Source organism: Narcine bancroftii, chromosome 3 (assembly GCF_036971445.1).
Source record: "Narcine bancroftii isolate sNarBan1 chromosome 3, sNarBan1.hap1, whole genome shotgun sequence".
Taxonomy (NCBI): domain Eukaryota; kingdom Metazoa; phylum Chordata; class Chondrichthyes; order Torpediniformes; family Narcinidae; genus Narcine; species Narcine bancroftii.
Genome location: NC_091471.1, coordinates 186,148,141 through 186,162,866, shown reverse-complemented (window position 1 = coordinate 186,162,866; position 14,726 = coordinate 186,148,141). Strand labels below are relative to the sequence as shown.

The 14,726-nt window shown below is 43.9% G+C and overlaps 1 protein-coding gene across 5 annotated transcripts in view; it reads right to left on the bottom strand.

Moving 5' to 3' along the window:
- Positions 1-720: 720 nt before the first annotated feature.
- The window catches only part of bdh2 (3-hydroxybutyrate dehydrogenase, type 2), an 85,085-nt gene continuing 71,079 nt past the window's right edge, over positions 721-14,726 (bottom strand). For all 5 annotated transcript variants that reach the window (XM_069926086.1, XM_069926084.1, XM_069926083.1 and 2 more), the window contains one exon: positions 721-1,814. Coding sequence is in view for 1 of the 5 variants with exons in the window: in XM_069926085.1 (XP_069782186.1) it covers positions 1,761-1,814 (54 nt within the window). In the remaining 4 variants the exon portion in view is untranslated. The remainder of the gene's footprint in view (positions 1,815-14,726) is intronic.

Here is a 14,726-nt window from a genome sequence, read left to right as displayed (position 1 = left end):
TTACTTTTGTTGATACACAGGAGACTGCAGATGTTGGAATCTGGTCAAACAATCCTCTGGAGTGGTGAGACATGACAGTCAGAGGCATGATGGAGGAGGAAAAGATAGGTGCAAGAAAGTAGATGTGTCAGGTGGAGAGAGATGAGTTATTCAGGGTAGTGGGTGATTGACGACTGGTGCTCTGCCTCCATCCATCATGCCTCACCCTGTCTGGCTGGCCAATCCTATGGGGGCCCCATCTCACCCCTCCCACCCTGTCCTCTTCACATTTCTTCTGTTCTAGTTTTTCTCACTCCTAATAAAGTGTTTTGGTGTGGAAGTCCAACCATTCTTCTCCTACTGACACTGCTGAGTTCCTCCAGCAGATTGTGTTTGGCTTTCTTTTTGACTCAATACCCCATCGAATGGAGGCAAACAGACCACATCCCTTCTTTCCCACTCTCTACTTGTGTGGTCCCATTCAATGAGCTATGGGCCTGGACTCCCAGATCCTTCTGCATATTAACACAGGTGACTCTGACGCAGCCACACATCCACGTGTGCTTTGCTGTTAGTGACTCACCCGAGCATATGCTCAGGAGTCCAAACATGCCTGCGTGGGCCAACAAACTGATGAGCAGGGACAGTGTCGCGTCACGTACGGGAAGCACAAGTGGGGTGGGTTGGGCAAGAGAGAGAGGCTTTAAGGAGTCATGTTGAATAAAAAAGACACAATGTGGGTCACTGAGCTTAACAGCATTTGTGCCTTTATTTATGCGGTGAGATTTAGCACTTCCTACAACCTCTGTGCCACCTGGAACATTTATCCCTGAAATCATCATATTCAATTCATGGATGGGATGGCCCTAAGGAATGATTAGGCAAGTCAGGCCTGAAAAAGGAAAGGGTTAACAGCTAGAGATAGTGTAGCTAAGTTTTGCAGCATTCTAGTAAGGCAGGCCAGACAATTCAAAAGGACCAATTAGCACGATGACCAACTATAAGAATTATTTGAACCAATCATCGAGCAGGTATGATGAGAGGCTGCCAATTTTGTGTAGCAATGGAATTTGTACTTAGTAGTAATAGTATAGGGTTAGAATGTATAGTGTAAATTTTTAATTGGGCCAAATGTAACTCTGCCCATGTTTGAACTAGACAAAGGGAAAACTTTGAGAACACGAGGTCAGTCTCTGTGATGCTCTGTGTAGATAACTCACAATTCTGCAGAATAAAGGAAGTCTGACCAGGACGAAAGTTTGGGTTTAGTAATTTCGTGTGATCCACCGAAAGAACCGGAATCCACAGGCCCAAACTCTTGGCTTCAGGAGATTGAGAGATGGACTCAATGGAACTGATAATGACCTTCAGAATGCACAGACTGCTGCAGGGCTGATGGTTCTCTGCTGACTTATCCACAACAGGGATTAGCCAAGTTTGAGAAGAAGTTTCTGCTCCCAGCTGTCCATGATTTTTGCTATTCTCTATCAGGAGGGCAGCGGGTGCTGGGACTGGGCAAGTCTGGTACAAATGAGGGGGTGGGGGAAGCCAAACCAGCAGGTGGATGCAGCCTCAGGAAGAAGGATTAGAGAACACACATTGATCCAGGAGACATTAACAGCACTAGGAGGAAACCTGATTTAGAATGGGGTGGGGGGGGGGGGGGGGGGAAACACAATAAGATGATTTACAGTGCTGGAGGAAGACTCCATGAAGGGAGGAATCACATTATGTTGGTTAAATCAGAGGTGATTCAGGTAGTCTGTAACCGGCACCATTAATCACAAGCTCCAGCCTCCATCGATGATAAACTCTTTTCCCGTCACGTAGGCAGACTGCAAACACAAATAAATAACATAAATATAATATAGACACAAGCTACAGGGAAACTCACTGTTGGAGGAACTCAATGGTTCAAACATCTTGTGAGCTGCACATTATGTGTGGTGAAATGAAGCAACCCATTTTCTGTGGGAGGACTGCGGCAGAGCGGCACAATCTGTTTCCACCAAAGTGCATGTAGGAGTTCAATGGTAACAATCAGGAAATTGAATTGAAAAATTCATTAACAGGTACACCGAGACCAGTGAAAGTTTTGTTCTGTGTTACAATAAATCAAATAGCGAGAGGATAGACAAAAGTACAAACACAGAGTGCACGGAATGGAGAGAAGTACAAAGACAGTGGAAGGGCATCAACTTCTGTCAATGTGATATCCATTCCAGAGCCTGATAACAGCAGAGAAGAAACTGTCCTTGAATCTGGAGGTTCCTGTTTACAAGCTCATATACCTTCTCCCCAACGGGAGTGGGGAGAAGAGAGTGTGACCAGGGTGGGGTGGGTCCTTTAATATGTTGCTGGCTTGCCTGAGACAGTGGAAAATGCAGATGGAGACGAAAGAGGGGAGGCTGGTTTGTGTGAAGTTCTGAGCTGTGTTCAGTTTCTTGCAGTCTTGCATTGAATTTAATGTAAATTTAGCTGCTTTTTTGGGTTTTTTTCCCAGTTTTATCTAATAATGGATCAAAGCTGAAATTAAAATCTCCACCCAGTAAGATGTGCCTTGTGTATCCGATAATTATAAAAAAATCTTGCATAAATTCCTGATCGTTTTCGTTAGGCACATATAACCATAACCATATAACCATTTACGGATCGGAAACAGGCCATGTTGGCCTTTCGAGTCCGCACTGGTTCACTGATTTTGTGCACATTGAATAAGTTCTAGGATTCTGAGTAAATCTGGCATACTGTCATAACATATCTCCTAGCCTGGTCTGTAACTACTTTTTCTATTTTAATAGGCAAATTTTTATTAATTAAAATGGCTATCCCCAGCCTTTGAGTTGTAAGATGACACTACCACATGACCTTACCCAGTCTCTCTTCAATTTAAGATGTTCTACTTCTGCTAAATGTGTTTCCTGTACAAATGCTATATATATATATTTTCTTTTTTTAGTGATGCAAATAATCTTTTTCTCTTAATTTGGTTATGTATTCCATTAATATTAATAGCCATAAATTTCAACATATTCATTCTGTTAGTCCTTTCTACATACCACCCTCTTAGATCCTCCAATTCTCTTCCCCTCCAACCATACTCTTGAAAGTTAATATATTTTACTATATGTGAATACACAAACACCTTGAAAAAATTTATAACCATAAAAAGACTAACTGTAAAAGACCAACCATAAAAAAACTGTAGAAAGGAAAATGTAGAGAAACCCAAGCTCCCCACCGATTGAGTTGCCCTTGCTGACCTGCAGGACAACCACAACACCCTTAATCTTGCGAGTTGCAGGATAAACCGCAATTGTCAACTGGCCTTGGAGCAGACCGTCCCTCCCCAACCCCAGCCCTCCCCCAGAGAATTTATAACATTTTTCTAAAGACTTAAACAAAGCTCTCATATAATGCAACTATTAACCTTCAAATATATTTACGTATATATTATCTTGAACTGTCTCTTAGTTCAGTCGATTATTCTTTTCCTTGTTGAATATTTGGCAGTTGTTCAATGAAACACCGAGCCTTTCCTGGATCATCAAACAGTCTATTTTGTCCGCCCAGGATAAATATTTTTAACACTGCCGGGTGTTGCAAGACAAAATTGTAATCCTTTCTCTGTAATGTGTCTTTTATTAGGTTAAACTCCTTGGGCCTGTTTAAAAGTTCAAAGTTTGAGTCCGGGTAGAAAAATATTTTGTTCCCATTATGTTCCAAAGGACCCTTCATTTCTTTTGTTCTTGTGGCCAGCTGCTCCTATCTATTTTTTCCCTTGTGAGATATCTTAATAACTTAACTAGAATGGTGCATGATTTTTGGTACGACTGCGGTTTCAGTGCCAAAACTCTGTGGGCTCTTTCGATTTCCATCTCTTCCTGAAGTTCTTCAGATTGTGGGATCCAATGTTTTAGAAATCCTTTTATATCCATCCCTTCCACACCTTCTTTCAGGCCCATTATTCTTATATTATTACATCTACTAAAAAGAATGTCAATTTTCTGTGACTTCATGACCTCTTTATTCCTTGCTTCCGGTTTATCCTTTAAAGCAGTCATTTCCATTTCCACACCTTTCACTCTCTCTTCTACTTCACATTTTTTTTCATATCTAATTTTATTACATTTTCCACTCGTTGAATTTTTGTATCTCCTTCTAATACATATTCTCTATTGACTTTAATCTCTGACATCAAAGTTTCCATTAGCACTCTCATTTGGTCATCAAAGTACTTTATGACTACCATTTGTTTTTGGCTTTTACCTTTAATTTTCTTCTGCATCCTTCTTGTCTCTTCCAAATCTTCTGTTTCTTGCTCCATGTCTTCACTTGATGTGAAGTCTGCTTCCAGGGCCATTTCTCCTGCATTGCTCTCTATTGGGCTTGCTGCAGCTTGCTGCTGACACCTGCTCTCCTCAGTGTCTTGATTGGAACGCGTTCCACACATGCGTGTTGGCATTCTTCGTTCCGTCTCTGTCATTCATTGCTGGAGCCCACTCTGCGACGCTTCGCCCCGACGCTGCTCACCTGTTGGTCTCACTCCTCGGGCTGCCTTGTCCAGGAGAGCTCCCGGTTCTGGAGTGCAGTAAGGGCTTCCTTTTTGTTTTTTGTGGATTTCTTTGTCTCTTCTTTGCTATTCGGCATGACTCTTTCTTTCTTCAGAGCCATCTTCTTTCTTTTCCTTCAATGTTTAACTGTTGATTCCTATACTTTTTAACTTACAGCTTTGTTTTTTTTTCTCAGTTTTATCTAATAATGGATCAAAGCTGAAATTAAAATCTCCACCCAGTAAGATGTGCCTTGTGTATCCGATAATTATTATAAAAAAAATCTTGCATAAATTCCTGATCGTTTTCGTTAGGTACGTATAACCATAACCATATAGCCCTCTGGAGAGGGCTGGTTTCACTGGACCAGTCACTACTCCATCACGTGACCAGCCCCGCGAGCTTCATACTTGTAGTGAGACAGCAGTTAGGTGTCATCTAGAGTAGCCATTCTCAATGGAGGCTGTACCCCAACCCCTCTGGAGGCCGTAGCTATTTAAGGAGGGCCATGGAGTGAAATCAATTTTTTTTAATGTAGTCGGTAGGATAGAGGTATGGAAGAGACCAACTAAACCTGATTGCTTCACAGGGAAGGGGCCCATAAACTTCCAGCAGCATGGCCATGGCCAAAAAAGAGTTGAGAATGGCTGGTCCAGAGAGTGTACAGCAATAGTGTAGCTCAGTGCAATGTGTAGAAGAACAAGACAGGAATTGAAACCTGAAAGACGGGTGGTTGTGGGTGAGAAATAATAATTTCAAACCAGCCCTGCAACTTTTAGTTTAAAAAGGAATGGAGAAAGGACAAAGATCGACCAGCTCTTAGGGCGTCAGTTTTGGAATTTAAAACAATTTAAATTTTAATAGCTTTTCAGTTTGCATGTTTTCCCAAGGTTTCTCTTGTTTGGGAATCCCTACATTTAGGAAAGTGCAGTACAGGTGGTCCCCTACTTATGACCGTAATTGGCCTTGTCTCAGAATGGATGCAAGTTGGAATTTTGCCTGTGCATGTGAAGTACGGAAGTCTTAAAGCAAACTTTTTAATCAAATCTTTCTTCATCATAGATTTTTGTTGCATTTGACAAACTATTAACGGGGATGCAGGGCATGTAAGAGCCAAAAATGTGCATGCTTACCTTGTTATTCAGCGTCCATAGGCTGGGTGCCAACCGAAGACTGATGCATGAGCACAGGAATCAAGATGGCTGTGCCCAGCCTATGGACCCCGGAACTCTGAATAACAAGGTAAGTACGCACATTTTGGCTCTTACATGCCCTGTATCCCTGTTATAGTTTGTCAAATATAACATAAACCACTTAAATTTTATATTTTTTCTTATTTTTCCAAAATAAATTCGGCCGTATGTGCGGATGTGCAAATCGAGTAGGTTGTAAGTCAGGGAGTACCTGTACTTATAAAGTAAGGGCCATTACAGACTGTGTTTGGGCCATGAGGAGTGGGATCAGAGAGAGATTATGCTGAGGATACACAAACGGAGTTAAACTAGAAAGTCTGCAGATGCTGGGTTGAATGCAATACACAAATGTGCTGGAGAAACTCATGTTAGTCAGTAACCACAGGAAGGAAAGGGTAACCAATGTTTTGGGCCTGGGCCATTTGTCTCAAGCTTGAAGTTGCTGAGTTTCTTCAGCACGTTTGGACATTACACTTAAAATGGAGAAAAAGAGGAAGATCTTTTCTCAGTGGCCATGAAACTTTGGAATGCTCTATCTCTGAAACACTTCCAAGGCTGAGATAGATCCAGGACAATGGGGAACAGGAGTTGAGGTAAAATTAGGCTAGCCTTGGTTCACAATGATGATTCCAAAGGGTTATCATATGAGGAAAGTTTGTTGGCTTTTGTCCTGTATCTTTTGGAATTTAGGAGAATGAGGGGGGGGGATCTCTTTGAAACATTTCAAATGTTGAAAGGTGTGCACATAATAGATGTAGTATGGTTGCTTCCCATGGTGGGAGAGTCTAGGACAAGAGGACACAACTTTAGGATTGAAGGCCATCTCCTTAGAACAGAGATATAGAGGAATATTTTTAGCCAGAAAGTGGTGAATGTGTGGAATTTATTGCCTCAGGTGGTTGTGGGTGTATTTAAGGCAGAGATTGATAGGTTCTTGATTAGCCAGGGCATCAAAGATTATGGGGAGAAGGCTGGGTAATGGAACTGTGTGAGAAAATGGATCTGCTCATGATTAAAAAGTAGGCAGACTTGATGGGCTGAATAGCCTCTTTCTACTCCTATGTCTTGTGGTTTCTCTTACTGAATAAGTGCTGAATAATAAGTCTGGTGGTTTGGTGTAAGGAAAACAACCTTTCTCTCAATGCCAGCAAAATGAAGAAGCTGCTCATTGCCTTTAGGAAAGGATGGAGCACACATCCAAGTCTGTATCAACGGTGTGGAGACAGAGATAGTCGAGAGCTTCGAGTTCCTCTCCTGGTTTAACAATGTCAAAGCTATGACCAATATAATGCGCCAATAACTTTACTCTCAGAAGCCTGAGGAAATTCAGCATGTCCCCATAGCCTCTTACCAACCTGTACACAATGGAAAGTATCATAACTGGATACGTCACAGCTCAGTAAGGGAACTGCTCTGCCCAAGACTGCAAGAAACTGCAGAGAGTTCTGAATGCAGCTCAAATCACCCTCACCATTGACTCAATCTCTACCTCCTCCTGACTTAGGACAGCTGTCAACATATCTCCTTGGGGAGGAGATATCTCTCTTCTTTCTTTGGCTTGGCTTCACGGATGATGATTTATGGAGGGGTAATGTCCACGTCAGCTGCAGGCTCGTTTGTGGCTGACAAGTCCGACGTGGGACAGGCAGACACGGTTGCAGCGGTTGCAAGGGAAAATTGGTTGGTTGGGGTTGGGTGTTGAGTTTTTCCTCCTTTGTCTTTTGTCAGTGAGGTGGGCTCTGCAGTCTTCTTCAAAGGAGGTTGCTGCCTGCCGAACTGTGAGGCGCCAAGATGCATGGTTTGAGGCGATATCAGCCCACTGGCGGTGGTCAATGTGGCAGGCACCAAGATATTTCTTTAGGCAGTCCTTGTACCTCTTCTTTGGTGCACCTCTGTCTCGGTGGCCAGTGGAGATATATATACCAAGGAGATATATGTCAACCAGTTTACCTATCTCGGCTGCACCATTTCATCGAATGCAAGGATCGACAATGAGATAGACAACAGACTCGCCAAGGCAAATAGCGCCTTTGGAAGACTACACAAAAGAGTCTGGAAAAACAACCAACTGAAAAACCTCACAAAGATAAGCGTATACAGAGCCGTTGTCATACCCACACTCCTGTTCGGCTCCGAATCATGGGTCCTCTACCGGCATCACCTACGGCTCCTAGAACGCTTCCACCAGCGTTGTCTCCGCTCCATCCTCAACATCCATTGGAGCGCTTTCATCCCTAACGTCGAAGTACTCGAGATGGCAGAGGTCGACAGCATTGAGTCCACGCTGCTGAAGATCCAGCTGCGCTGGGTGGGTCACGTCTCCAGAATGGAGGACCATCGCCTTCCCAAGATCGTGTTATATGGCGAGCTCTCCACTGGCCACCGTGATAGAGGTGCACCAAAGAAAAGGTACAAGGACTGCCTAAAGAAATCTCTTGGTGCCTGCCACATTGACCACCGCCAGTGGGCTGATATCGCCTCAAACCATGCATCTTGGCGCCTCACAGTTCGGCGGGCAGCAACCTCCTTTGAAGAAGACCGCAGAGCCCACCTCACTGACAAAAGGCAAAGGAGGAAAAACCCAACACCCAACCCCAACCAACCAATTTTCCCCTGCAGCCGCTGCAACCGTGTCTGCCTGTCCTGCATCGGACTTGTCAGCCACAAACGAGCCTGCAGCTGACGTGGACTTTTACCCCCTCCATAAATCTTCGTCCGCGAAGCCAAGCCAAAGAAGAAGAAAGAAAAGAATATGTACTTGAAAATAAGAACCTTTAGATTCAGGAATTTCTCAAATGTGACGCCTTTGTACTGTTTTTAATTACTTTTCTGTATCTTCTGAGTTGTGTCCTGGTTACACAAAACCCTACATTCCTCCAGGACTCCCTCATCCACTCATCGTCCCTTTGGTACCTTCCACTGTGATCGCAAGAAATGTTACATTTGTGCCCACACTTCCTCCCTCACCTCCATTGGACTCAAAACAGTCCTTCCAAATGAAGCAACACTTCACTTGTGAATCTGCAGGGATCATCTACTGTATCCGGTGCTCCCGTTGTGTCTCCTCTAAATCAGAGAGACTGGATACACAATGGGAGAATGTTTCATTGAGCACCTTTGCTCTGTCTGTAGCAATAGCGGAGATCTCCCAGTAACCAAACATTTCAATTCCCCATCTCATTCCCATACTGACATGTCTGTCCATGGCCTGATGCACCACCAAACCGAGGCCACCCACAAACTGGAGGAACTCCATTTGATATTCCATCTGGCCACTCTCCAATTAAATAGCATCAACATAGACTTCTCTGGTTTCTGTTATATACCTCCCTTGTCTTCTTCTCCTCCCCATGCCTGTCTCCTTTCCTCCAGCTCCCCACCCCTTCCCTCTCCTTTCAAAGAGCTATTACCTGCCCCATCCCCTTCCAGTTTTTTTTCCTCTGCCCTCCCACCCATATCCATCTATGACTTCTTGCTGTGGGCCTATGCTCTTCCCCTTGTCCCTCCCCTTACCATTTTATTCAGGAGCCTGTCTGCCTTTTGCTTATACCTTGATAAAGTGCTCAGGCCTGAAACATTGGTTATGTATCTTTGCTATAAAGAACGTGGTGAGACCTGCTGAGTTTTTCCAGTACTTTTATGCATTACATTTTCAGAAGAAAGCTCAGATACATTTTGACAGAGCAGGATAAATTGGGAACTTCTGCCCATCTAGTCAGTGCCGAACTATTTATTGAGCCTGGTCCCACTGACCTGCACCCTCTACATTTCCTTTTCCCTCTCCTAACAGCCACCCAACTACCTGTCTCTACATCCCTCCTATTCATGTACTTGTCCAATCTTTTCTTAAATGTCAAAATTTAACCCACATCCACCACCTTATGAAGGCCAATGTGTCAAAATCTCCCTTTTACAATCCTATTACCTATGACACCACTTTAAAGGAATTATGTATCTGTTTTCTGACATCTCTCTGTTATCCTGCATTCAACATTTCCCTACCATTTACCATGTATGTCCTACACTAGTTTGTCCTCCCAAAGTGCAACAACATTTCACACTTGTCTGCAATAAATGCCATCTGCCATTTTGTAGCCTATATTTCCAGCTGGTCCAGATCCCTCTGCAAACCTTGAAAGTGTTCCTCACTGTCCACTAGACCTCCAATCTTAGTGTTATCTGCAAACTTGCTGATCCAATTTACTATATTATGGACCCAGCAATGATCCTTGAGGCACACTATTAATCACAGGCCCCCAGTCAGAGAAGTAATCTTTCTGGCTTCCCCCACAAAGCCAATGTCAAATCCAATTTATTACTTCATCTTTATACTCATTTTTCATACTCAAGTACTTCATTTGCTCCTTTCTGGCTTTCCCTGCTTTGCACTTCCTTCTTTTCAACCAGGGCTTCAAAATCACTTGAAAACAAAGGTTCATTCCACTTGAGTCTTGCCTTTAAATCTGACAGAAACATACAAACTCTGTACTCTCAAAATGTCACTTTTCAAGGCCTCCAAACAAGCACATCTTTGTCCCAATTCACATTTTTGATCCTTTCTCAAAGTGTTCCACAACACACACTTCCATCACTTGCGCTGCCTCGTTAACTTTTCTGAGCACATTTGACTAACTCTAAGCCATCCAGCTATTTTACTATTTTATGGTGTCAGAGTCCCAGTCAATGTACGGAAAGTTCAAATCACCTGCTACCACAATTTTATGTTTCTTGTGACTATCTTTCTACAGATTTGGTCTTCCAATTCCTGCTGACTATTGGGTGCTCTATAACAGAATCTGTTAATGTGGTCATCCCTTTCAAATTCCTCAGTGGACGAGTCCTCCAGTCTGCCCTGTCTGAGCACTAATGTAACATTTTTCCTGATGAGCAACGCCACCTCGCCCCTTTTAACCCCACCCCCTCTAGCTCGTCTGAAACAATGGAAACAGAACATTGAGCTGCCAGTCACGCCCCTCCTGCAACCATGTTTTACTAATGGCCACAATGTTATAATTCTATGTGCCAAACCATGCTCTAATCTCAGTCGCCTTTCATACAATACTCCTTGCATTGAAATAAACACACCTCAGAACATTATTCTCACTATGCGCAACTTTTTCATTCCTGTTTTTGTCTGTAGGTTTAACACCATTTTCTTCCTCCTCTACTCCACTATCTGCTCTGGCAGTTTGGTTCCTATCTCCTTGCTTTTTCTTCTTTCTTTGGCTTGGCTTCGCGGACGAAGATTTATGGAGGGGGTAAAAAGTCCACGTCAGCTGCAGGCTCGTTTGTGGCTGACAAGTCCGATGCGGGACAGGCAGACACGATTGCAGCGGTTGCAGGGAAAAATTGGTTGGTTGGGGTTGGGTGTTGGGTTTTTCCTCCTTTGCCTTTTGTCAGTGAGGTGGGCTCTGCGGTCTTCTTCAAAGGAGGTTGCTGCCCGGCAAACTGTGAGGCGCCAAGATGCACGGTTTGAGGCGTTATCAGCCCACTGGCAGTGGTCAATGTGGCAGGCACCAAGAGATTTCTTTAGGCAGTCCTTGTACCTTTTCTTTGGTGCACCTCTGTCACGGTGGCCAGTGGAGAGCTCGCCATATAACACGATGTTGGGAAGGCGATGGTCCTCCATTCTGGAGACGTGACCCATCCAGCGCAGCTGAATCTTCAGCAGCGTGGACTCGATGCTGTCGACCTCTGCCATCTCGAGTACTTCGATGTTAGGGATGAAGTCGCTCCAATGAATTTTGAGGATGGAACGGAGACATATATTTATATATATATATATATATATATACACACACATTTCTATATATTTATATATATATTTATATATATATTCACGGTGTCGAAGGCTTTGGTGAGGTCAACAAAGGTGATGTCGAGTCCTTTGTTTTGTTCTCTGCACTTTTCTTGGAGCTGTCTGAGGGCAAAGACCATGTCAGTAGTTCCTCTGTTTGCGCGAAAGCCACACTGTGATTCTGGGAGAATATTCTCGGCGACACTAGATATTATTCTATTTAGTAGAATCCTAGCGAAGATTTTGCCTGCAATGGAGAGCAGCGTGATACCCCTGTAGTTTGAGCAGTCTGATGTCTCGCCTTTGTTTTTGTACAGGGTGATGATGGTGGCATCACAAAGGTCCTGAGGCAGTTTTCCTTGGTCCCAACAAAGCTTGAAAAACTCATGCAGTTTGGCATGCAGAGTTTTGCCGCCAGCCTTCCAGACCTCTGGGGGGATTCCATCTATACCTGCTGCTTTGCCACTTTTCAGTTGTTCGATTGCCTTATATGTCTCATCCTGGGTGAGGACCTCATCCAGCTCTAGCCTTAGGGGCTATTGAGGGAGCTGGAGCAGGGCGGAATCTTTGACTGAGTGGTTGGCACTGAAAAGAGATTGGAAGTGTTCTGACCATTGGTTGAGGATGGAGATCTTGTCGCTGAGGAGGACTTTGCCGTCTGAGCTGCGCAGCGGGCTTTGGACTTGGGGTGAGGGGCCGTACACAACCTTTAGAGCCTCGTAGAAACCCCTGAAGTCGCCAATGTCCGCGCTGACACCGTGTTTGACACTGTGAGCAGAAAAGGGCTTTGGCAAATACTAGAGCGCATCGGATGTCCCCCAAAGTTCCTCAACATGATTATCCAACTGCACGAAAACCAACAAGGTCGGGTCAGATACAGCAATGAGCTCTCTGAACCCTTCTCCATTAACAATGGCGTGAAGCAAGGCTGTGTTCTCGCACCAACCCTCTTTTCAATCTTCTTCAGCATGATGCTGAACCAAGCCATGAAAGACCCCAACAATGAAGACGCTGTTTACATCCGGTACCGCACGGATGGCAGTCTCTTCAATCTGAGGCGCCTGCAAGCTCACACCAAGACACAAGAGAAACTTGTCCGTGAACTACTCTTTGCAGACGATGCCGCTTTAGTTGCCCATTCAGAGCCAGCTCTTCAGCGCTTGACGTCCTGCTTTGCGGAAACTGCCAAAATGTTTGGCCTGCAAGTCAGCCTGAAGAAAACTGAGGTCCTCCATCAGCCAGCTCCCCACCATGACTACCAGCCCCCCCACATCTCCATCGGGCACACAAAACTCAAAATGGTCAACCAGTTTACCTATCTCGGCTGAACCATTTCATCAGATGCAAGGATCGACAACGAGATAGACAACAGACTCGCCAAGGCAAATAGCGCCTTTGGAAGACTACACAAAAGAGTCTGGAAAAACAACCAACTGAAAAACCCCACAAAGATAAGCATATACAGAGCCATTGTCATACCCACACTCCTGTTCGGCTCCGAATCATGGGTCCTCTACCGGCATCACCTATGGCTCCTAGAATGCTTCCACCAGCATTGTCTCCGCTCCATCCTCAACATTCATTGGAGCGACTTCATCACCAACATCGAAGTACTCGAGATGGCAGAGGCCGACAGCATCGAATCCACGCTGCTGAAGATCCAGCTGCGCTGGGTGGGTCACGTCTCAGAATGGAGGACCATCGCCTTCCCAAGATCGTGTTATATGGCGAGCTCTCCACTGGCCGCCGTGACAGAGGTGCACCAAAGAAAAGGTACAAGGACTGCCTAAAGAAATCTCTTGGTGCCTGCCACATTGACCACCGCCAGTGGGCTGATATCGCCTCAAACCGTGCATCTTGGCGTCTCACAGTTCGGCGGGCAGCAACATCCTTTGAAGAAGACCGCAGAGCCCACCTCACTGACAAAAGGCAAAGGAGGAAAAACCCACACCCAACCCCAACCAACCAATTTTCCCCTGCAGCCGCTGCAACCGTGTCTGCCTGTCCCGCATCGGACTTGTCAGCCACAAACGAGCCTGCAGCTGACGTGGACTTTTACCCCCTCCATAAATCTTTGTCCGCGAAGCCAAGCCAAATATATATATATATATATATATATATAAATATATACCCATATACACACATACACATAGTTCGTGGTCATTTTTACTCTCATTACATGTCTTCATCTCTCTGCTTGTTTTGTAGTTGTTCTGCAAATTTTCGTGCTTGCTCTGGATCCAAGAATAGTCTGTTTTGTTGCCCTGGAATAACTATTTTAAGTACCGCCTGGTACTTTAACATAAATTTATATCCTTTTTTCCATAAGATCGTTTTTGCTGTATTGAACTCCTTCCTCTTCTTCAGTTCAAAACTTATGTCTGGATAGAAAAAAAAATTTTGACCTTTGTATTCCAGTGGCTTTTTGTCTTCTCTTATTTTCTTCATTGCTTTCTCCAATATATTTTTTCTTGTTGTATATCTTAAAAATTTTACTAAAATGGATCTTGGTTTTTGCTGCGGTTGTGGTTTCGGGGCTAATGTTCTATGTGCCCTCTCTATTTCCATTTCTTCCTGTAATTCTGGTCTTCCTAGGACCCTGGGGATCCAATCTTTTATAAATTCTCTCATATTCTTGCCTTCTTCATCTTCCTTAAGGCCCACTATCTTTATATTATTTCTTCTATTATAGTTTTCCATTATATCTATCTTCTGAGCTAACAGCTCATGTGCCTCTTTAACTTTTTTATTAGATTCTTCTAATTTCTCTTTTAAGTCCTCTACTTCCATTTCTACGATTATTTCTCGTTTTTCCAAATTATCCACTCTTTTTCCTATCTCAGATATGACCATTTCTATTTTATTCATTTTTCTTCTGCATTCTTAATTCTTCTTTTTATCTCATTAAATTCTTGTAATTGCCATTCTTTCACTGATTCCATATATTCTTTAAAAAAAGATATATCCATTGTCTTGCCTTTCTCTTCTTCTTCCATTTCTTTCTGTTCTTCTTCTTCTTCTTCTTCCTCTGGGTTGACCATCTGTTGTTTCCTTGTTTTCTTTTTACCCTCTTCTTTCTTGTTGTCGTTATTTTCCATGTTCTGCACCTGCTGCTGTGTTGCAGGTGTCTCTCTCAGCTGTGGAGATCGACTCCGCAGCTGTTCCCCCCTCACGTCAGTGTGTTTTTTTTCATGCGCATCGCGC